Genomic DNA, 25740 nt, shown 5'->3' on the forward strand with positions numbered 1-25740 from the left:
ATTTAAACTTTTTAGTCATGAACCTGTATTCCCTTTAAAATGTTTTTTCTTAAATCTTAAAGTTCTGAAAAATAAATTAATAGTACAAATGCTGCAAACTCAAGCCTAAATTCCCTAGAATGCTTCAAATAATAATGATGAAAGATTTGGGGCAGTCATTTGTATTTTAAGACAGATTAGTATAGTCAGATTGCTTTCCATCAATAGACTAATTATTCATTTATTCATGCAAATACTCATTGAGTGACTACTATGTGCCACTGTCCTTATGGAAATATAACCATATGTCAGTCATCAAACAAGTAAAATGCAAGTTGCAAATAACAAAAGGGCATTTCAAAGTCAGGAAAGAAAGGAGAAATAATGGTAGAGCCTGGGACACAGGGGGGCAGGCAGCCCTGGGTCTCACTGGAGGTCTTTGCACAGCCACAGGACACTGAACTCCTGAAGGATGGGGCAGCGGACAGCTAGGAAGGGGATGTGATAGAAGGACCACAGGGACCTGTAAGACATTTTCCCACATCTCATGTCCAATCTCTCACCCCCGGCAAGCTGTTACTGTGATGGCACTCAGCTCACCTGTGGTGTCAGAGGGTGAAGAATGGGACAAATGGAGTTGGGGGGCACGGAATGTAAATTGGTGCAGTCACTATGGAATACTGCATGGAAGTTCCTCAAAAAGTTCAAAATAGACCTACCATATGATCCAGCAATTTCACTTCTGGTTATACATCCAAAGGAAGTGAAAACAGGATATCAGAGATATCTGCACGCCCACATTCAATGCAGCACTATTCACAATATCCAAGGCATCGAAACAACCTAAGTGTCCATCAAACGATGAATGGACAAAGAAAATGTGGTATCTATACACAGTAGAATATTACTCAGCCATGAGAAAGAAGGAAACCCTGCCATTTGTGACAACATGGATGGACCTTGAAGGAATTATATTCAGGGAATTAAGCCAGGCAGAGAAAGATAACTAGGACATGATAACACTTATATGTAGAACAACGAAGTCAAACGTCAAACTCATAGAAACAGAGTAGAAAAGTGGTTGCCAGGGACGGGAGGTAGGAAAAATAGGGAGAGGTTGGTAAAAGGTACAAACTTACAAACTTCCAGCTCTAAGATGAATAAGGTCTAAGGAGCTCATGTATAACATTATGACGATAGTTGATAACACTATATTGTAAAATTGAAATTTGCTAAGAGTGAAACTTAATGTTCTTACAAAAAAAAAGATAAATATATGAGGTGATGGATACATTAATTAACTAGATGGGAGGAATCCTTTCATAATGTATATCAAACCATCATGATGTATATTGTAAATATCTGTTTTATTTGTCAATTATACTTCAATAAAGCTAGGGAAAAAACTGTAAAAAGAAAAAAATCTTTCCAATAATGGTTTAAAAAGGGGAGTTGCGGAGAGGGAAGTGTGCCCTAGCCATTGTGGGGACCTTTCCAAGGACAGGCCAGCTCTCTGGAAGCACTTTTGAGCACGCATGCAACTTAGACCCTCAGCTAGGTGAACGCTGATGACAAGACCCAAAATTCATTAATCCCCAAATCAAAAGCCATTCATCATCCAGCTAATTGATGGATCAGTTTAGTCAAAATGGCCAAATTTCATACATGCAAACTTATTTCCCAACAAAAATCCATATTTTACCTTCAAATAAACAAAGATGCTTCATTTTAATCAGTGCCACACAGCTCTGGCAGACAGAACTGAATCTTATCTTTATTGCCCGTCCTTTTCCTCTCTGTGTTCAGAGAATAAAAGACTGATGCTGACAAGGTTACACTAAAGCTATTTTCTGTCTCTGCAGAGGAAAAAATAATCTTTATTTTTAAAAATCTTCCAAATTTAAAAAAAAAGAAAAGAAAAAAAAATCCCAGCAGAGATGAGAAAGGTCAAAAGGGATTTTCAAAAATTAAGTCGCCCCAAAGCATCACAGCAGAAAACTCTCCAAGATGATGTTGGTTTTTAAGCAGGGGGAGAGGAGATCCACCACTTCTGAGATTCCAGCTTCAGCTGAAACTAAAAACTCAACTAGGAATACCCAGAGATATAGCGATGATGACATAAACAGCTCACAAAGAAGCCCCCAGTTCTAAGATGTGGGGGAAACAGCAGATGCTTTTTTGGCTCTCTGCAAACTCCTGAGACCCCAGGTGGAAACTGTGAAGTAAGAGAAGCAATTTGGTATTTAAATCTGTGAGGACAGGAGTACACAGAACAAAATGGAACGAGTATCAGAGAAAATCAAGATTTCTTGTGGTGTTATTCCCCAAGCGCAAGCACTCTGCCTACTAAAACAGCTGTGAGAAATCCTGACTTTCTTACACTCTTTCATTACCAAAGCCAGTCAGATTTTCCTTTACTCATGCAATTTCCATCACCTTCAAAAGAGAATATTCACTCTTTCAAGAAGCAAAGTCCATTAAAGTTTTTGGGGGTCAGGGGGTGTTGGTTTACAAATAAACATTATTAACCTAAAAAGAAATCTTATATGAAGTTGAGATGTAGTAAGTTCAGTTTCACTCATTCTGCACCTTACTCTTCCCAGGAGGGTCTAAAGTGCCTCAGTAGCTCTGAAGACCTCCTAGGGCAATGAAAGCCGCATTCCGTGGAGAGGCAGCCCTGACAGTATGAGGGCTGGAACCCCCATTTCCTGCCTGCTTATGAATCAGACTTTCCATCATGCTCACCTCGGATGGGAAATAAAGATGATGCAGGGGCTACTCACTGTTTCTTTACACTTCTGGTCCTACTATACAAACACTCCATGTAGCCACATTCCACGCTTCTAGAAACCCCAATCTTTCAGAGCACAGCCAATAAGGTGGGAGCAGTTGGAGTACCCCCAACACTGAAGATCTCCCAGAGCTGACTTATGAGGCCTCCTGCAGGCCCTTTACTTGACTCCTTTGTATACATTGTTTGGTTAGCTGATTCTCCAGAACAGAAGCAGCTTATTAAAAAACAGGGATTAAAAAAACAATTACAGGCAGGCACACTGACTTCAAACAAGGCACTTTTTAAGAGAGGATCAATGGGTCCATATTTCTGTCATCACAGAAAAAGTTTATTAAAGAAATAGAAATGGTATATAATAGTATTTTAGGAAATTTTCTTTCAAAGTGATTTACCTGAGTAGTAAACATGGAAAACCCTTCCCTTCTCAATAAAAGGGCATAAAGAAACATTTTATTAGACCCAATTACTATGATTATCTACCAAATATTGAACTTTTAACCACATGCCAGGCTCTAGGCTAAATGCTCTACGTACATTATCTCATATAATTTTTTACCGTATCAAGGAACTAAGACACAGAAAGGTTAAAAATAAATGCAGGGGGCTTCCCTGGTGGCGCACAGAAAGGTTAAAAATAAATACAGGGGGCTTCCCTGGTGGCGCAGTGGTTAAGAATCCGCCTGCCAATGCAGGGGACACATTTTTGAGCCCTGGTCCGAGAAGATCCCACATGCCGCGGAGCAACTAAGCCTGTGCGCCACAACTACTGAAGCCCGCGCGCCTAGAGCCCGTGCTCCGCAACAAGAGAAGCCACCGCAATGAGAAGCCTGCGCACCGCAACGAAGAGCAGCCCCCGCTCGCCGCAACTAGAGAAAGCCCGTGCGCAGCAACGAAGACCCAGCTCAGCCAAACATAAATTAATTAATTAATTAATTTATAATAAATAAATAAATAAATGCAAGTCTGTCTAACTCCAGAATCCCTACCCTAGTCACTACACTATGCCGTCCTGCATTGCTCTCTCACTGTTTTATGTACATGACGAAACTGCATAAATTTTAAACTCTATAGAAATAGGAATTAAGTCTTCTACTTATCTACATAGTGCCATGAAACTCAAGCAAAGGTCAGAGCATCAAAAGGCATTTAAATACATGCCAAATGGACTTCAGTAGCAAATAACTCATTTTTTAACAGTCCTATTTCTGCAAATCCTCTAGAACTACCCAAGGAGGCATCCGAGCCATGGCCCCCTCTCTGATGAGGGAGGCAGGGATGGGCACAGTCACACCATCAACACACACGTGTCTCTTCCTCCCTTTGCATTGAGAGCCCAAGGACCATGGGTGATTTTAGCAACAAACGGACCCAAGGAGACACACCCTGGAGCCTATGGAGATTCCCCATCAACTAAACTGAGCACAGGAGTGAAAATGACCAGAAATGTTTCCCAGTCAGCACTCACACCCCTCACCTGTCCAGAACTAAGTCTTAGACTGTAAGACCCGAGGCTGGGTCAACATCCTTTCTGACTGAGGGCAAATGAGTGGAAAATGAAGGCAAAAATAGGATTCATAGGCTAGTATGTATGTATCTTTAATTCAGTATTAACTTTACCTAATGTCATGTGGCTATTTATTCAACCCAAACTGACACAGAAAAAAATTTACAAGTTTAACAGCCAGTTTTTTAAAAACCCAAGACCCAATTATTCCATATATGCTCTTTCTCTTCCCCCACTTTTCCATACTTCCACATTCTCTTTTTTTTTTTTTTTTTTCGGTACGCAGGCCTCTCACTGTTGTGGCCTCTCCCATTGCGGAGCACAGGCTCCAGATGCGCAGGCTCAGCGGCCACGGCTCACGGCACGTGGGATCTTCCCGGACCGGGGCATGAACCCGTGTCCCCTGCATCGGCAGGCAGACTCTCAACCACTGCGCCACCAGGGAAGCCCCACATTCTTATTAAACCACTGCAAACATTACCAGCATTTAGGATGGATAAAAAAGAAATGAGAAGAAACAATGAGGCAAAGATGAGCCACTTTGTTGTTTGAACCGAAGGCAAGCAAAGAGAAGAAAGCCAAAAGAGAAAGTAAGATTTGGAACCTTTGTTTTCACTTAGCTGTACTTAAGTCACCATATGCAGTTAAGAGCTAGTTTTATTTTCTTAAACCTTTGCAGATATCTTCAGGTACACTCAAAGGTGCTAAGGGGCCTCAACCCTAACACCGCCCAAAATACTTAGGCCTAAATTAATAAAATCATTTGTAATACGGGATGTCCCTGGTGGTCCAGTGGTTAAGACTCCATGCTTCCACTGCCGGGGTTGCAGGTTCAATCCCTGGTTGGGGAACTAAGATCCCACATGGCGCAGGGCGCGGCCAAAAACAAGAAAAAAAATCATCTGTAACAGCTAAGATGTAAACAGGACCTGAAGTAAAAAATGGCACATGCGAATGTAATTTAATAACTTATGGCGTTATCTACTGACTTGTATATCTGGCACAGACCACAGGGGCAGGGCGCAGACTGAGTCAGAGGCAAACATGGGAAGGCACCCATAGCCCTGCTCCCATAAGGAAGCCTGGCAGAGACGCTCCACGCAGCCAGCCCCTCACTCCAGGAGGGGGCGTCAGAACACCCCAAGGGGACCTCCAAATGAGCAAATCAGAGCACTCCCCTTGCTCAGAATGCAGACAAGCAACCTGGCAACTGTATTTTGGCTTCTACTCTCAATTCTTCTGAAAGGAAAGTACACTCTGGCCAGCAAAACTGAGTTTCTAGGCCCCCTCGGCAGATACGTCTCGTTCTAAATTGAGAAATAGACATTTGGGTTCACGCATCAGTCTCTGTTGGCCTGGTTAGTGTTAAGGCACGCCCAGGGGTGACGGCTCAGCTCTTGGGGTGCTGACAAGCAAGATTCCGTGCCAGGGAGAAGCACTGCCGAAACATGCTAGGCTGTCTCCACGGATCAGGCATTTTCCCAGAAACAATCCTGCCTCATCAGCCTCCATCAGCCCTCCACGACCTCCACCTAGGCTGAGCGGCAGCTCCCGAAGCTAACCGTAGGCCCTGCTTGCACACGCTTAGCTTTCAGATTAACTGCTTAAGATCTGGAGGGGAAAGGACTTCGTGCAAGGGTGAAGAGCACACAGCCTGCTGCAAGCCCACTCGGCATGCAAAACGCAGGTGGGCGCCCAAATAACTTCACTACGGTGACAGGGCCAGGCTAGCAGCTTCTGCAACTTTGCCTTTTTGAGAGGTTATATTGCCCTCTTGTGGGACATGGGAAGGTAAAGTTTCACGGCTCTTCCCCTTCCCTTTATCCAAGGACACTACGGAGAGAACAAGCCCCAGCTTGGGGCAAGAGCAAGACGGTCACCACTTCGGAATGTGGGCAATGGTAACTGTCACATCTTTTACTTTTTCAAGAGAAACAAAGTCCAGACTTCTTAAAAATTGGGAAATATCACATTTTAGCAACCAATTCCTTTTTGGAGGAAAAATATTTGGCAAGCTCCCCATTTGTGAACTGGGTATTGCACGCTAGTCTGTAGAATAGTCTGATGAGCCTGGAAAACAGGGTGATAGAAGAGTTAGCATTCCAAGTATAGTTAGTATACAGGGTGTCAGCACAGCTTGCGGAGCCTGGAACACAGGGTGCATGGTAGGGAATAGCGGGAAAGGCAGGGTAGGGTCTTGAATGATGGAGAGTTGGTTCTTTGATCAACGGGCTTTGAACTACCAAAGGCTTTGAACCAAAGCCACGTGACCCGAGTTTTAGAAAAACTGCTGTCAGAAATAGCATTGTGTCTAGTCCCAGCCAGAGCAGAAGGGAAAAGAGAACCAAGGAGCTCAAGTAAGCACCCTGCCCCCCAAACATGGTAGAAAACTGCAAGATGCTGTGTCTGTGGGTGGGATCTTCTTGCTTAGATTTAAGCCTTCCTGAGAGAAGAGCGCAGAGGCTCAGGAGGGCCACAGCTGTGTCACAGGTATTACCAGATGTCTCCTCCACCCACAATTAGAATGTGGGACCTCCCACCGTGGAGGCTCCACAGGCAGAATGAAGCCAGCGATGCTGACTCTGCTCCTGTGGAGGTTAGGGCGTCCGTGAACAAGACCAATAGACAGGCCAGCGAGAACTGGAAAGCATTAAAAACCTCCCTGCGAGGTTTGACTAATACTTATGGGGGGCGGTGGCGGTTGAAGTGAAAGGTCCTTTCCCAAGGGGGATTGAGAGGCAAGTCAGAGCTCCAAACAGAAGACACTTCTCGCTGATGGCGATGGAGAGCGATGAGTGCCCGCATCACATGTCAAGGCTGCTTCCAAACAACCCTTTGCCAAAAACTCCTGTAAGAACAGACTACATCTTTACCTTGCTTCTTTTTAATCAACAACTGAAAAGATCTGAAAGACTCAAAACCATGTCTCTTCTCCTTAAAGAAACACATGCCTTTTATTTTTGAGGCCAATACTCCACGTAGGAGCTATGCGTTTCTTAACGTGTGGTCCGTAGCCCACCTGCATCAGAATCACGAGGGTTCATTGTTAAAACTTGCAGATCCCTGGACCCTCAGGCCCACAGAATCAAACTATACAGAGGCAGGGCCCAGGAATTCACGTCTTTCAAAGGGCTCTCCAGCGGATTCTTAAGTACACTTAAGTTGAAGAACACTGCAATTTCAGACATTCGCATGTCTGAAGGGCACCAGGTGGGGAAAGCTTTGTCTCTCTCCAAGGACAGTAGTATAAGATCCATTCCTGTGCTACAGTCGTCATTGCAAGGCTATCAAATCATAATCCGTGGTTTGAGAATGCCTCTAGCCCGGTGATTCTCAGCCAGGCGGATTTTACCCCCCAGGGAACATGCGGAGATAACTGAAATCATTTTTTATTGTCACACCTGGGTGGCTGCCACCGACATCTAGTGGCCAGAGGCCAGGAATGCTGCTCAACGTCCTACCATGCACGGGACAGACCTCCACGTCAAAAATACCAAAACGTGCCACAGCTGAGAAACCCTGAGCTAATTCTATTTTCCTAAGTTGGTACTGAAATGTAAACAAGTTAATTTTCAGCAATTTCTTTTTTTAGCTGCCTAACATCCGAAACCCTTCCTTTAAGGAACTCCCAACCATGTTCATCTTGTGAGAGGCAGCGCCCACCTCCAGAAACCAAAACATAAAACACGCCTCCCAACACCCAAGTCCACAGTGAGGCCTGAGCACGTGACGGAAGCACAGCAAATCAGAAACACCCACCTGGAAATTTTAATATAGAACAAGTGATGCAAAAATAAATAAATAAAAAGTGGGGTGAGAGTGAAGAATTTGCTCTAGAGGAGTGACATCGGCAGGGCCAGGGCTATGTCCAGGGGCAGTAGCTACATCCGCAGCATCCTCACCAGATGGTCTCTGGAGAATGACTTGGGCTGTGGCTCTGGCCTCCTGGCCTCTTCTATACCTTCCCATCTGCCATCCTCGGCTCTCCACCCTTCCCCATCATTCTGTGCATTGCACTACAGCTTTTCATTTGTTTAAACCTGCTTAAGCCAGTCAGTGTCCATTTAAGTTGCTTCAACCAAGAATTCTGAATACTATAACCATCTTAAAAGCTCTCGTTAGTACCAGCATCATCATTAAAAGATAGCCACACCAAGTTCCTACACCTTATGCGGTGACTAGAAGCTTGAGAAGCTAAGGACAGCAAAACAGAGACCCTAAATCCACACACTATAAGGACTCAGAGAAGGCACCCAAGTGCGCTATGGGGATGGAAGACTTGGACCTAGTCACCATGTTTTTCTTTCCTATGGTACTGCATTATGTGACGTTACTTAAGAGTCCCCAAATTCCTTTTGGGGAAGAAAGCACCTTAATAAAATCCATTTCTAAATAGAGCAGTAGAAGAGAAACAGGAAGGCTTGATTCATGGAAGTGTTAGAATTTCAGGAACTGCCATCATTGGCAGCAAGGAGCAAGGAGGGGCTTTCAAGCCCACAGCCCAGCTTAGAAAAGGCCCCAAGGTGGTGTGCAGCGAATCGTCACAAGGCAAAAGAAGCATGGGTCTCTCCAGCATTGCAATGCAACACGTTTCAAAAGTCCATACACTGCTTGTTGGACTTGAAATACATTTCCCACAAAAGTATTGCTTCATGTGATGGCTAGAGTCCCAGGCTAGCCCACAAAAGCCTCCTAAATATGAACTTCTACACGTAGACATAATCAGGGAAAGTTACAGAAGCAAAACAATGAAGCTCCTTTATACATTATCCGAAGGTTATCAAAGGGCTCTCAGAAAAGAAGGGGCACCAAGTAATGAGGCAGGTTCAGAAGGAGCAGCGGATGGAGACAGGAGGCTCAAGTCTGCACATGTGCTTTACGCATTAAATACAAACGTCTTAATAACCCTCAACGTCCTTGGTTTTTCAGGCACATATGGATCTCAGCTTATTCTTCATATCACATGTACCCATAGTTCTTTCCTCTGCAGTAGTCTTTCAAGTTCAATCATCATATTAAAATAAATGGTATGCTCCCCTTCCAGAAATCTGGGTTTTCAGCGCTCAAAGGGACCCTAGAGATCCTTTCGTCAAAGCTCCTGTCCAAGCAGGAATCCTTTCCACAGCATCCCAACAGGCGCATGCCCAGCTCAAGGGCGAAAGGCAGTCCCCTTCAAGTCCCTACGGTTCTAACTGCTACAAAACTCTTGTTTCTTCGTATTCACCTCGGATAAGCTTGCCTGAAGTGACCACTCCGTGGTCTTAGTCCTACCCTCTGAACAACCCAGAACAAGTACAGACCCTCCTCTGCAGAATATAGCCTCACTGACTGTCTATCCGTCTACTGACCCTGTCAAGTTCAAGTTCTCTCACTTCCAGAATGCATTCCCCACAACCTGGCCTTCGTGATCACTTGCTGGTAGGCTTTTAAAAATACAGTGCCCAAATGGAAAAGCAACCTTCAGTTGTGATCGGATCAAGCCCGAGTCCAACGAAGTAATTACATCTGCTGACTTGGACACCCTACTGTCATTTAGCATGAAACGAAGTTAATGTCTCTTATCAGTCACATCATACCATCAAGATCATATGAAACTTGTGGTTAAGTAAAACCCCCAAGACCTTTTCACAAACTATGGCCAAGACAAACCTCTCCCATTATGAATGTGTGGAACTGATTTTTCATCCCAAATGTAGAACTTCATGTTTACTCTTAAGTCTCAGCTTGGTTTTGGGCCCTGCATTCCAGCCGGTCAAGATAAGTTTGAATTTTGACTCTGTCGTCTATCACTTGCTATCTTCTTCTCATTTTGTTTTCGGTACATTTGATAAGGATGACTTCTATGTCTTCGTCCAAGTTTTGATAAAAATGTGGAACTGACAGAGCTAATGATGGAGTCCTATGGCATGGTACCAGTGATATTGTTCCAAGTAGGCAAAAAGCCATCAGTCAACACTCTAATGGGCCTGCTTGTTCAATGAGCTAGGAATCCACCTCATTATACCATCATCCAATCCATCTTTCACCAACTTCATCTTCAAGGATATCTCGGCAAGAGTCTTCAAGAAGCTATTCATTTCTCCTAATCATTCTTCTTCCTACCCATTCCCTCTTATACAAAACAGCCCCCTCCCCAAACTGCCCAGTTTTTATCATGTAACTCCCACAGCTCAGCTGACTGGACCAAGAGGAAGGACCCCGGATGCCAGAGGAACCAGGTCACAGGCTGATCCAACCAGGCCCTCTTCCCCTTGAAATGTACAGTACACTGAATTCTACTCAGTCTCTTTGGTTACCTGAAACGGTAAGCAGTGTAAAGCAAGGGCTGGGCAGCCACACATGGCAGAGGTGCAGAGTGCTGAGAGGAAGCCAGGTAAGACATGCCCCCAAGATCACACTAGGCCACAACGAGGCCTGAGAAAGACATTCATTCTCAGCAGCCACTGAGTAATTTTTGGCAAACTCAAGAGAACATCTGTCCATCTTCAGCTCTGTGACACATCTCCACTTTTCCCTCACTTCTCCGAGATCACCAACAGAGGCCCCAGGAGACCTCTGCAGACACCTTCAGAACCCTGAGATGGAAATTTTCTGGGTCTAGAAAAAAAAGCTGTTATGGACAATAGGGGCTACTGCATTGGGACTTCCCTGGTGACGCAGTGGATAAGACTCCGCTCTCCCAATACAGGGGGCCCAGGTTCGATCCCTGGTCAGGGAACTAGATCCCACATGCATGCCGCAACTAAGAGTTCTCATGCTGCAACTAAGGAGCCCGCCTGCCACAACTAAAACCCAGTGCAACCAAATAAATACATATTTTAAAAAAATAGGGGCTACCTCACTGTCTGAAGATCATTAATTTTTAATTTTAGTTTTATTGTGATAAGAGCACTTATCACACTTTAGATCTTTAGATCTATAGAGAACTTCAGATCTATCCTCTAAATATTCAGTGCACAGTACAGTACTGATGACTACAGGTACAATGCTGTACAGCAGATTTCTAAAACTTATTCACCTTATACAACTGAAATTATATGTGTTGATTAGAAACTCCCCATTTCCCCCTCCCCTCATCCCTGGCAACCACCATTCCACTTTTTAATTCTATAAATTTGACTATTTTAGACAACAGGATGAGGAGAATCACATTTGTCTTTCTGTAACTAGCTTATTTTACTTAGCATAACATCCTTGAGGTCCATCCATGCTGTCACATATTACAGCATTTCCTTGGTTTTTTAAACTAAAGAATATTTTATTGTGTTTATGTACAATATCTTCTTTATCCGTTCATGCATCAGTGGACATTTAGGTTGCTTCCACATCGTGGCTATTGTGAATACTGCTGCAACAAACATGAGAGTACTAAGATCTCTTCAAGATCCTGATACCAATCCTTTTGGATAAATACCCAGAACTGGGACTGCTGGATCATATGGTAGCTCTATTCTTGCTTTTTTGAGGAACCCACCATACTGTTTTCCATGATGGCTGCACCACTTTGCATTCCCACCAACAGTGTGAAAAGGTACACAGAATGGGAGAAAATATATATCCAATAAGGGGTAACTTCCAAAATACCTAAGGAACTCATATAACTCAATAGCAAAAAGAATAACTTGATTTCAAAATGGGCCTAGGACTTGAATAGACACAGATATATGGAAAAAAATGCTCAACATCACAAATCATCAGGCAAATGCAAAGCAAAGCCACAATGAGATACCCCATTATTAAAAAACAAATACTGGGCTTCCCTGGTGGCGCAGTGGTTAAGAATCCGCCTGCCAATGCAGAGGACATGGGTTTGAGCCCTGGTCCTGGAAGATCCCACATGCCACGGAGCAACTAAGCCCGTCCGCCACAACTACTGAGCCTGAGCTCTAGAGCCCACGAGCCACAACTACTGAAGCCTGTGCAGCTAGAGCCTGTGCTCCGCAATAAGAGAAGCCACCGCAATGAGAAGCCCGTGCACCACAACGAAGAGTAGCCCCCGCTCACCGCAACTAGAGGAAGCCTGTGCACAGCAACGAAGACCCAAAGCAGCCAAAAATAAAATTAAATGAATTTATTTAAAAAAAATACTATTTGTTATTTAACAATACTATTATCAAAAAACAAAACTGATGATCACTGATTTTTAGAAGCCCAGAGATGTTAAAGGACCTGAACAAGCTCACAAACTTTATCATTAATCAAAACCAGGACTAGAATGCAGACATTCTGACTCACTGTCCCAAATTCTTTCCTTAACACTACCCACTGCCCTCCCATCTGAAGCAGGATACAAAACAAGGGATTCAGTCAATTCTTTGCTTTTCATCTTGAGCTCTTGTTCACAGATTTATGTAGACTTTATTTGGAGAACAGAGTTGAGATATACTTGAAAGAGAAAATGGTAGTTTAAGAGGAAAAGTTTTGATTTTTAAAAATAATCACGTAAATGGTAACGTTTCTAAACTAAGTAACTGACCAGCACAGGCAGAAATTTAACTTGTTCTTTACCTTACAACTCAATTTGTTAACATAAGAAGGAGGGGCTTTTGGATATCCTGGATATCTAAAATACATGGATATATCTGGCTAAGTGGTTAACTTGACAGCCATTTAGAAACACTGTCGTTTCCTTTTAGAGAAACAATCACAGATACTTCAAAGTTATTCTGAATGAGCCCGTAAAGAAAACCCCAGAACAGAATGGTAGAGTATGCTATGCAGTGAGGATGCCTTTAATCCCTGGGTCATTGTATTTAAGACTTGGAAAGCTCTAAACTGAACAGAAACTCAACCTTAATGTTTGTTAATGTCAGTCGGAACTTGCTGGACTCAAGGGCAGACGGCCCTACAAGGGCAGAGGGCCTCCCAGCTGTGTCAAGAGCAGATTCAATCTTTGCAGACCATCCCTATATCCTTCACATTTAATCAAGGTCCCCAAGCACTTCAGCACATCACTCTGCTTTCATTCTCTTCAGAGCATTTTTCACTACCTACCAGTGAATAAACAAAATTAACTCTCCCCTAGAGTGCAAGCTCTTCATGAGAGCAGAGATCTTGTTCACACCTCCCAGAACCTCATGACCTAGAACACAGACCGGCATCTTATTTATATTTAAATAGTAACACTTATCTATGCCTTCCGATGGACGCCAGGCATTGTTCTGTTTGCTTAATAAGGACATAAGCCTCACAACAACCCTATGAAGTAGGCTCTGCTGTCATCTGCATTTTACAGATGAGGACCCTGCGGCACACAGGAGACTGTGCTGTAAGATGGGTCAACGAGACACAGCTGGCAAGTGGAAAGGCTGGGATTTGAACCCAGGTGGTCTGGCTTCACGATCTGTGCTAACACCTATACTCATCTGGCTCTCATACTAAATTCATCAATAAATTATTTGTTGAATTTTTTTAAATGCCAAGAATAGAGTGGAGATTATACATTTAAAAAAAAATATTAACGAACTACAAATCCATTCTGGAGATCTAACTGAATAACAGGCTTAACGTCGCTCTGATTCAGACACTGGACATCTATTTTAACAGAAAAAGAGAAGAGAGAGAGACAGCGAGAGAGGGAAATGCTGCTCCTTTAAGTACTTCTTCTGGGGAGAAGAGTGCTTTATCTGTTATTCGCCTGCTCCAACCCGTCAGTGGCTCTCTTTGCTGCGTGAGCTCACATTCTGAGGCATGGACGGGCCCCCGTGCAACCTGCCTCCATGGAGCTTCTGGTATGATCCCCCGCTTCAGGCCTGAGCCCTCAACGTGGGTGTGATGTCTCCATGTCTCTGCCCCCCAGGCCCCTGCAGCTGGTGGAGACAAGCCCTCACCAACATAACATTTTCCTTCAGAGCTTGCCCCGCCTGCTAAGGTATAGTTATTACCCCTGTTTTCAACTTGCACAAGCTTGCACAGTTACAAAGCGGCAGAGCCAGGATTCAAAACCAGGCAGCCTGACCCTGGAGCTTACTTTCCTGACCACCCCAAGCATATCATTTCCCCTTCCTATAGCTTGCACGGTACCCCCTCCCAGAGTGATCTGTCCCACCTCTGAAATCCTACGTCACTTATTGTATTCATCTCGTTCATTTGTAGCTTAGCTATGCTTTCCCCCCATGGGACATGTCATCTCCTCAAATGAACTTTATCACCTGAAGGCCAGTCTATTTTAATCGATGTCTATTTATATCGATGGAGGGAAGGGTGTTTAAAACTACCCAGGGCAGAATGGAATTGGAGTGGGGTTCTCTAAACTCATCTGCTTAGAAACTCTAAGACTGAGGAGATCATTTTAACAACTAATTTGAATTACTACTAAGCTGTACTCAGCAATTTCCTAATATCTGAAATTTAACTAATTATGTATACTGACTTATACTCATTTTACAAGATTAAGGGTATATACAAACAAATAATAATTCTGATATCACAAAAATACCATTATTTTTGATGAGCATATAACATTCAAGTGCATAAGTTCTACAATAAAAATAATTCAGTGTTAAAGTGAAAGATTTTTTTTTTTGTCCTGGCTTCTCTATCTGGATTCTGTTAAAGATAAAAAGTCACCAGCAAGCATCTATTAAAAGCTGTTCTTTGTCTTTTTCTCTTAATCAGAATTTATGAAGTCAATTTTATTTAAATTAAAAACAAGAATTCTTCTTGAAACATGTAATATCAAACCAACTCCTCGATTTTTTTTCCTTCCTCTTAATTTATAACAGAGACTCTAAGAAAATAAAATCTAAGGTTAAGGAAATTTCCATCGATGTGAAGAAAATATTTTCCAAAATTAAAATAACAAGTTCCTCCCTGGTTAACATAACTGATTTAAGTTGCAGATACATGGCTGCCCCTGAGATCACCTTCCTCCCCAAGGTCTGTGAAAAGGCCAAATTCACATCCTTTTCAACAATTTGCAAGTCCTCTATGGGACTACCTTTTTTATGAAATGCTGCACATACTACCAATGCTACATAAATATTTCATGATACATTACCCAGTCCTGGAATTTCCTGCAAGATTGCACAAAGTCTTTAAAACACTGCACTGCAAGCCATAAAATAATCAGATATAAAAGTAAGCTGTATCAATTCCTTGATTAACCACAATTTTTTTTACAAGAATTTCAGAAAAAGTACTGTTACTACATCTTAATCTCAGGAGAGAGATTTGCTATTTATATTACTTTACTAAAAGGTTTTTAGAATTACACCTCTTTTTTTGCATCAGGTAATATTTCTCAAATGGACAGGAACCTTTCCGTTATAATCTACGCTCAAACCTTACCCAGTGTGACTTGAAAACAGATCATAGACTGAATTGTAACATCTAGCAGAGTCTGATACACAATAGAAGATAAAAAAAAATTAATTGTTGACCTAATTGTGCCTAAAGCTTAACAAAATGTGTTCTTGTATATTAAAATTAACCTCAATGCTTCAAACTCCTTATCTGTAAAATAAGAAGAGCTAGAGACTGCTAAGATCCCTTTCAGATTTAAAAAGCTAATAAGCAGGACTTCCCTGGTGGCTCGGTGGTTGAGAATCTGCCTGCCAATGCAGGGGACACGGGTTTGAGCCCTGGTCCGGGAGAATCCCACACGCCGCGGAGCAACTGAGCCCGTGCTCCACAACTACTGAAGCCCGCATGCCTCAACTACTGAGGCCTGCATGCCTGGAGCCCGTGCCCCGCAATGGGAGGGGCCACCGCAATGAGAAGCCCGCGTGCACCGCAATGCTCGCGGCAACTAGAGAAAGCCTGTGCACAGCAACGAAGACCCGACACAGGCAAATAAATAAATAAATACATTTATTTTAAAAAAAAAAAGCTAATTAGCAATTTATTTTATCTACAGCCCTCCCCAGAACCCTCCTCCTCCCCACCCCCAGTTGCAAATTTAGTAATCTGGGACAAGAACAGCTCAGTAAACAGAAAACATCCCCAGGGAAAATGAAGGCTAAGATCAAGGAATCAAATTTCCAAGCTAAGCAATGCTCCCCATGTTGAGGGACCACCCCCCACCCCTGCCAATCCCGAAAGATAATAATGTATAAGAAAGTGCTTTTAAAATTTTCGAAACACTACAGAAATGTAAGGTAGTATAATACTGAAAACTGTGAAAGGTGGCCTTTTTTTCAGTAACAAGAAGTACTGGGGACATTCAGATGATCTTATTTTCTCATATACAAAAGTAAGGTGACTACAATCAAACACTCCAATCCCCCAATGTAGCTCTGTTGTGTCAAGATGATTAAGTGATAGGATGGTTAGAAACAATTTTAAAACTGTTCCATTACTGTATCTCTACAACTCATGAATATTTTTGCTTACTTGGCATTGATCGCACTGAAAAGAGAGTATAACACTTTATGGTAATAATACCGATCGCCAGATCTTGATTGTCAAGTGGAGTGCTGCTGTGGATGGAAAGCCTTGAGCTTAATTCAGGAAAATGCGCCTGGTTTTTTAAAACCTGCAAAGCTCATTAAAAAGTTTTATGAGGGGTTGGAATCTTCCAGATTTAGATATTTGCAACACCTTCACTTTGTCATCTGTGATCTACTCTCAAGGTATACCACTTCCTGAGCTCTGCTGGGCCCTAAACTCTAATTGCTCATTCTATAAAACTTAAGGTAAATCTATAAAAAATTACGCTGAAGAAAAACCCAGAACGAGGTGTTGTTTTCCCTTTAGGCTGATCTAGCAGTGAGACTTGGTTGGGAGAAGGCTGCCATCTTGTGGCCAAAAGAAAGAACTGGCTCCAAGAGCGCTGCCCATTCCTCGAGCCTCTGACAGCTGCTCCCACAGAGGACGGCTACCTATCCAGCTATCCGTGTGCATCCTGAGCCTCCCCAGTAACAAGAACAGAGTCTCCCAAAGTTAAAGTTGAGGACTTCCCTGGTGGTGCCCTGGTTAATAATCTGCCTGCCAATGCAGGGGACACAGGTTCAAGCCTGGTCTGGGAAGATCCCACATGCCACGGAGCAATTAAGTCCATGCACCACAACTACTGAGCCTGTGTGCCTCAAGCCCGTGCTCCGCAACAGAAGAAGCCACCGCAACAAAAAGCCCGCGCACTGCAACGAAGAGTAGCCCCCGCTCGCCGCAACTAGAGAAACCCTGTGTGCAGCAACAAAGACCCAATGCAGCCAAAAATAAATAAATTTTTTTTAAAAATTAAACTTGAAAGGACATTAAAGAACTATTTGCTCAAACAAAGCCTCAGGAGGAAAATGCAGTGGAAGAGGAAAAAAGAGATGTGGGCTTCCTTCCCTCCCTGGCAGTCCCAAGAGCCTCCACAAGTCTCCTGATTTTAAAAACTTGGAGGAACTGAAGCCCTGGGAGATCAAATGACTCACTCAGAAACCCCAGGCTCCCCTCTCCCACTGAAACACTCTCTCCTCTGACCAGTAGTGTTCATCTTCACACATGCTTTTCCACCAGATTTCTCATCACTTTTTCCCATAATCTCAGGCTGGCAAAGTAAAAAATCTTCGACTTCTAAAGCTTAGAGAACACCTATATAATTCCTCTCATTCCTTCCCAACCCATTTCTAAGCAGATTTAATTGGGGGTGAGGAGGAAGCCTTCCAAATAATGAGACTCTAGGTCAGGGTTGTCCAGTGTAACTCTGCAATGATGGAAATGCTCCCTATTTGCACTGTGCAATAGAGTAGTCACTGCACATGCATAGCTACTGAGTGTTTGGAATGTGGCTACACACGTGACTGAGTATATTTTATTGAATTTCAAACAATTTAGATGAAGTTGCCACATGTTGCTAGTGGCTAACCTATGGGACAGCACAGCTGTAAACCCAGGCTCCCTAATCCATTCCAGTATAACACCTTGACAAACAAAATCCATCTATTTATTCAAAAGGATATGTTTTGACTGCTCTATGGAGAACAGTGTGTTAGTATTATACAGCACACACACACAAATAGAAAACATGGGCTCTGCTTTCCACGAGTACACAAAGAGGGGAGAAAGCATGCAGACAGATAACTAGAACCATTAACAGAAAATGGGGTCCCTCTCCAAAGGGGAGCTACGGGGCTCGATTACTGAGACAGGCAACAGATGCAGGGCCTTAAAAGATCATGCAACAGGAGGAGGCGACACAAGCATTTTAGAACAGGGGCAGTAAGCGTAGGGGAAAAGAGATGGGGAGGGTCACAAGGTCTGCTTAGGGGATGCCAGGAAGCCCAATCCAGTATGAGTGGTTTTATGTAAGGGGGTCATGGAGAGAACTAGAAAGGTACATTAGGACCAGCTTCCAAACATAAAAATTAGAGACCCAAGGGGAGATCAATGAGAATAAAAAGGAAGGTACCAATATAGATTTCAAAAGAGGATGGTTTGAGACTTTGGAGATGATATGAATACTGGGGATGGTGAAGGATAAGAGATGATTCAAATTTTTAAACCCAGGATAAAAAGACAAGGATGTCCACCTAGCCACTTTTATTCAACATAGTTTTGGAAGTCCTAGCCATAGCAATCAGAGAAGAAAAGGACATAAAAGGAATTCAAATTGGAAAATAAGAAGTAAAACTGTCACTGTTTGCAGATGACATGATAATATACATAGAAAATCCTCAAGATGCTACCAGAAAACTACTAGAGCTCATCAATGAACCTGGTAAAACTGCAGGATACAAAATTAATACACAGAACTCTCTTGCATTCCTATACACTAACAATGAAAGATAAGAAAGAGAAATTAAAGAAATAATCCCATTTATCATCACATCAAAAAGAATAAAATAGCTAGGAATAAACCTACCTAAGGAGGCAAAGACCTGTACTCAGAAAACTATAAGATACTGATGAAAGAAACTGAAGATGACACAAACAGATGGAGAGACAGACCATGTTCTTGGATTGGAAGAATATTGTCAAAATGACTATACTACACAAAGTAACTGACAGATTCAATGCAATCCCTATCAAATTACCAATAGCATTTTTCACAGAATTAGAAAAAAAAGTTTATAATTTATATGGAAACACAAAAGACTCCACATAGCCAAAGCAAACTTGAGAAAGAAAAATGGACCTGGAAGAATCAGGCTCCCTGACTTCAGACTATACTACAAAGCTACAGTAATCAAGACAGTATGGTACTTGCACTAAAACAGAAATATAGATCAATGGAACAGGATAGAAAGTCCAGAGATAAACTCACATACCTATAGTAACCTAGTCTATGACAAAGGAGGCAAGAATATACAATGGAGAAAGACAGTCTCTTCAATAAGTGATGCTGAGAAAACTGGACAGCTACACATAAAAGAATGAAATTAGAACAGTCTCTAACATGATATACAAAAATAAACTCAAAATGAATTAAAGACCTAAATGTAAGACCGGAAACTATAAAACTCTTAGAGGAAAACATAGGCAGAACACACTGTGACATAAATCGTGGCAAGATCTTTTTTGATCCACCTCCTAGAGTAATAAAAACAAAAATAAACAAATGGGACCTAATTAAACGCAAAAGCTTTTGCACAGCAAAGAAATCATAAACAAAACAAAAAGACAACCCACAGAATGAGAAAAATATTTGCAAATTAATCCTGACAAGGGATTAATCTCCAAAATTTACAAACAGCTCATGCAGTTCAACATCAAAAAAACAAACAACCCACTGAAAAAAATTGGCAAAAGATCTAGACAGGCATTTCTCCAAAAAAGACATACAGATGGCCAAAAAGCACGTGAAAAGATGCTCAACATCAGTAATTATTAGAGAAATGCAAATCAAAACTACAATGAGGGGGACTTCCCTGGTGGCACAGTGGTTAAGAATCCACCTGCCAATGCAGGGGACATGGGTTCAATCCCTTGTCCGGGAAGATCCCATGTGCCGCGGGGCAACTAAGCCCATGCACCACAACTACTGAGTGTGCACTCTAGAGCCCACAAGCCACAACTACTGAAGCCTGCATGCTCTAGGGCCCACGTGCCACAACTACTGAGCCCACGTGCTGCAACTACTGAAGCCCATGTGCATAGAGCCCGTGCTCCACAACAAAAGAAGCCACTGCAATGAGAAGCCTGCGCACCGCAACAAAGAGTAGCCTCCACTCGCCACAACTAGAGAAAGCCTGCGCGCAGCAACGAGGACCCAATGCAGCCAAAAAAAAAAAAAAATTGTTAAAACTACAATGAGGTATCACCTCACACCAGTCACCATGGCCATCATCAAAACGTCTACAAACAGTAAATGCTAGAGAAGCTGTAGAAAAAAGGGAACCCTCTTACACTGTTGGTGGGAATGTAAATTGGTACAACCACTATGGAGAACAGTATGGAGGTTCCTTAAAAAACTAAAAATAGAGCTACCATATGGTCCAGCAATCCCAATCCTGGGCATATATCCAGAGAAAACCATAATTCGGAAAGATACATGCACCCCAGTGTTCACTGCAGAACTATTTACGAAAACCAGGACATGGAAGCAACCTAAATGTAAGTAACCATAGACAGATGAATGGATAAAGAACATGTGGTACATATATACAATGGAATATTACTCAGCCATAAAAAAGAATGGAACAATGCCATTTGCAGCAACATGGATGGACCTAGAGATTGTCATACTGAGTGAAGTAGGTCAGACAGAGAAAGACAAATATCATATGATATCACTTATATGTGGAATCTAAAAAAAAAAATGGTACAAATGAACTTGTTTACAAAACAGAAATAGAGTCACAGATGTAGAAAACAAACTTATGGTTACCAAGGGGGAAAGGGGAGGGGAGGGATAAATTGGGAGATTGGGATTGACATATACACACTACTATATATACAATAGATAACTAATAAGAACCTACTGTATAGTATAGGGAACTCTACTCAATACTCTGTAATGACGTACATGGGAACAGGATCTAAAAAAGAGTGGATATATGTATGACTGATTCACTTTGCCGTATACCTAAAACTAACACACATTGTAAATCAACTATACTCCAATAAAAATTAATTTAAAAATAAATAAATAAATACACCCAGGGTAAATGGACAATAGAAGGCACCATTAATGGGGCAGATACTGGAGAAAGGGAACGTGGTGACTATCTGAAGGTCGTTGAAGTTGAGGTTGATGAGATAACCAGATGGACCAACAAGCACTCTGAGAAGTGAAAGGAGACTGAAATAAGAGAAGAGAGGCTGAGGGGTGTGAGAGTCAAACCAGAGATCCCTGACTGAAATCAGAGTAGAGGGGTAGGTACAGGAGGAGGAGGAGGCAAAGAAGAGATCCATGGACAGACTCTGCATCCAATGGGAAACAGCCCCTTTTCAGGGGTGAAGGAGAAACAGAGAAGGAACGTCCCCTACTACAGGGACAGGACGGAGACTTCTCACTGCATACCCTCTGTACCTCTTCAATGAGCATTCCTGGCTTCCTAACTGGAATGCATACTGGGCAAAGATGGAGACTGTATCAGATATTTCAATCCCAATGTCCACAAGGGAGCAAATTAAGCCCCAGTCCTACCTGAATAACTCAATACCTCAAGAAGAGACGCGAGGGTATGTAAAGGGCCCCAGCAGAGGGTGAGCCGTAGAGGTTTTGCCTCAGTCGTGTGGAAAATTAGCCCTAGATTAAAACACTGCTCTGGATCCCCCTAACCAACCTTAAAAAGCAGGACCCATGCTTCTATGTGATCTAGTTCAGCGGTTCCCAATCCTGGCAAATGGGGAAATCACCGACAGACTGCTGTGGGGCCCACCCTCAGAGAGGATGATTTAACAGCCTGGGAAACCAGTATCACTTTAAAGCTCCCCAGGTGACTCTAGGGGGCAGCCACGGTTGAGAACCACCCACTGATGCCAGAGATGTGTAAGATTTCTCACCCAGTTACTAGAGTTCCCTTTAATTCTCCCCACTACTGATGACATTTTCAATATTCACGTAACAAAGTTAGCAAGTGTTTTTTGCAGCTTTCCAGATGCTAGCGTATTTTAAGCACAACCCATTAGCAGGAGTCTCACACACATCATCTCATTGACTACTTAGAGAATCCTGGAGAAGTTCAGTCACCTGCCCAAGACCCCACAAAGAACAACAGCCCATGAGGGCTGACCCCAGAGCCGCCCCTCTTTTCTGTTGCTCCTGTGCTGTCCTCAAGCCCAGCAATTCTTACATGTCCTAAGAAGGAGGTGAAAGAAGCACCTCAGGCGTTGCGAGATACAGGAAAGGAGTCAGCGGCAGAACTTTGACTAAAACCCGGGATTCCTCCCTGGAACCACCTGCTTCACCCAAGCATGGTTAATAAAGGCAATGGTCAGGAGAGACACCTGGCAAGGCCAGGACAAGGGAGCGCAAAAATAATTTCCTTTCCTTATTCTTGTTCAACTCTATACCAGTGTGGACATAAGTTTTAGAATACCTTACACTCCTAAGTAGTAAGAATTTCTCTGAATGAGAAATTCAGTTACATGAAAGGATTCCTCTTCCCCAAAAGGAGACCAACAAAAGATGCAAGACTTGGCCCAACCTGGCCAGGGGGGTTTCTATCCTTGTCTGACACTCTCTAGGCTGCAGGGAGGGGAGCACAAACTCTGCGGGTCTGTGCTCATTTTCAACGTCCGCGCAGCTCTCGGCGGGAAGGAAAACGGAGAAGGCCTGAGAACAGCCACGTTCATCGGGGCTGATTCAACGCGGCGCGTTAACTGCTAACAACAGTTAGCAGCAGCCTAAAAGAGGCCGCCGACAAGTGGACGCACCCACCGTGGTGCTTCCTGATCTCGAAGCTCAGGGTCAGGGCTCAGCCTAGCTTTCAGAGTCTGAAATTCCAGGTTCCTGGGCCCTAGGCGCGGGCGCGGACGCCTTACCCGCAGGAGCACAGGTCGCAGATGCACTTCCTCTTCATCAGGGCCATGCACAGGCCTGGAGGCCGGCGCAGGGCATCCCACGCCGCTGCCTCCTAGACGCCGACCGCCTCGCAGGGGGCGCGCCGAGTCTCCTGGGTCTTGGCAAATATCCTGAATACTGACTCCAGAGAAAACTTAAGTGACCCTTTTGCAAACTCCGGTCTTCCGTTTCCTTCCCTGAGCCGGCCTTGCACCGGGTCAGAACAGAGCGTGGACCACGCGGGCCCGGGAGACCGCCCCCTGCACGCACCGCCCCGGCCCCTCCACGCACCGGCCCCGCCTCTGCCCGCCCCAGGCCCGCTGGGCCTCTGTGACGTCACCGGGGCCACGGGTGCACCTGTGAGGTCAGGAATCCTGCAGCGGCTTGCCTGGCAGGCCCAGGACCAAGGTCCCCCGTTGGGCCTTGTTGAAACCTCGGGAAAAGCGAAGACTGTGACGACTTTGGAAAGCTCGTGGGTGCACAAGTCAGCAAACGCCCTGCTCACTTGGGCAAAAAGGCCGAAAACCCCACCTTCATCACACTGGGTGGCATTTTCTATCTCTAGGATCCATGGTGCCCCTTGGTGTAGAAAGGCATCCATTTCCAGATCTTCCTTGTGGAAATCGATGCCTTCAGCTCTTCACACAGGCCTCGCACTCTGAGAACAAAGCAGTTTCAGGGCGCCTCGGCCTTGACTGCTCAAGTGGGTGCTCAATCACTGCCCCAGGTGATAGTAATGATGCCGGGGCAGTGGTCTTCAAGTTTCCGTGTGCATCAGAATCACCTGGCTTGATAAAAGCCAGATAGCCACACCCTACCCCCGAGTTTCGGATTCAGTGGACCTAGCAAGTTCTGAGCCACTCCGATGCCGCTAGGCCAGGGGCCACACTTTAAGAAGCACAGTTTGGGAGATTATTTTGCCCTCTCTATAAGCAGCCTTCCCCTATTATAGTGTTTCTTCAGCTCACCTGACCCTTAGAACCACTACAGAGCCTACCTAGAAACCACTGGCATCAATAACTCTCATCTGGGACCCTAGTTTCAACAAGAAGCCAGGTGATTTGAATCACAAAGCAAACTCAGGAGACTGCTCTGATGGGTGGTTTGGAATTAAACACGATGACTTCCCCATTGTGGGACATGGGAACTTCAAGTATTGACAATCTTATGGTTGTTTTTCTTTCCCACACTTCCTCACTCTTCCCATTAGTTTTTGTGAAGGAGTGAGTCAGTAAGTCAGAGGCATTTTAGACTGCAGAACACTTAATATTCAGAGTTTTTTGTATTTTGTTCTTCCACGTTCGGCTCTAGAATAGAGCTCAGCAAAGTATTGGCAACAGGCCACATTCAGCCGGCCACCTGTCTTTGTATGACCAGCAAGCTAACAATGTTCTTTTACATTTTTAAATGGTTGAAAAAAGTCAAAAGAATAATACACGACCCATGAAACATATAAAATTCAAGTTTCGGTGTCTACAAAATTTGTAGAAATATTCCTGATTTTGCCTCTTGGCCCACAAAAGCTAAAATATTTACTATATGACTTTTTACAGAGAAAGTTTGCTGACCTCAGCTCTAAAAAGTCAAAGAGGGAGATCCAGAGGGGAGCAAAGCTTACTGATCATTCTTAAGAACAGGGGAGGGTGAAGCTGCTCCTTGCCTTCTCAGTAGGAGGTCAGGGCCCTAACAGCTGAGGATGGAAACCTGAGGGGACAGGATGGAGACAGGGAGGCTATTGGAAGCCGAGGAAAAGCCTGCATGCCATCCCTTGCCATTGACAGGGAACATCACATGGGCCTTACAGAGGAACTACAGTGATGAACACCAGCCTTCTCTTGACAGCTGTCTTAACATTACCTATGAATCTTCCAGAAGAAAAATGTCACACTCATGCCCCCAGACTTGGATGAGAAGCACCCCCCCCCACCTTTCAAACTGCCCTTGTGGAGAGCAGCTTTGTCAACAACCCATGGCACTCCCAACTTTCCCCATCCCTGCTCTCAACAGAGGGTGGAGATCTTGAAAGATGAAGATGGTATGGATAAAATGGCATCAACACTGGTACTTTTGTAGAGCTGGTGCTGGACAAGACAACCTTTCCTCCCCCTCCCTGTTACAATTACTGCCCATGTCTTGTTAGTTCCAGACAACTCTACCCTAACTCATATAAACAACTCTCTAATCCTTTTCCAAAACGTCCTTGCCTATGAAGAATTTACTGTCGCTTGCTATGCATTAAACACTTTTGCATACTTTCCCTTAAGCTCTCTTGTCCATCTCTTAAAACTGGCATAAATCTGTCTTACCCATATTGCAAACAAGAACACTGAAGCTAGGAGGTAAACTCACTCAAGATCACACAGCTAATGAGTACTAGAGCTGAGATTCAGGCCCACTTTGATCTTTCTTTTCAAACTTTTCCTCCCAGGATAAAGAATGAATGGGTAAGCTGGAGATCTTAGGGACCACTGCAAATGGTATTTTATCTTAAAATTTTATATTTACTTCTTAATATGGCCATCTTTAATATTTCCCCAAACTCTTTTTGTAAAATTGACACTCAGTGAAGCTATACAATTTCTTTCC

The 25740-nt window shown here is 43.6% G+C and overlaps 1 protein-coding gene across 1 annotated transcript in view; it reads right to left on the reverse strand.

Moving 5' to 3' along the window:
- Window positions 1–23182, reverse strand: part of SAXO1 (stabilizer of axonemal microtubules 1) — a 92279-nt gene extending 69097 nt beyond the window's left edge. Inside the window, exon 1 of the mRNA XM_070045838.1 lies at window positions 23136–23182. Coding sequence (XP_069901939.1) covers window positions 23136–23182 — 47 coding nt within the window. The remainder of the gene's footprint in view (window positions 1–23135) is intronic.
- Between the last annotated feature and the right edge of the window lie 2558 nt (window positions 23183–25740).

The sequence above is a fragment of the Globicephala melas genome, chromosome 6 (assembly GCF_963455315.2).
Source record: "Globicephala melas chromosome 6, mGloMel1.2, whole genome shotgun sequence".
NCBI classification, from domain to species: Eukaryota; Metazoa; Chordata; class Mammalia; order Artiodactyla; family Delphinidae; genus Globicephala; species Globicephala melas.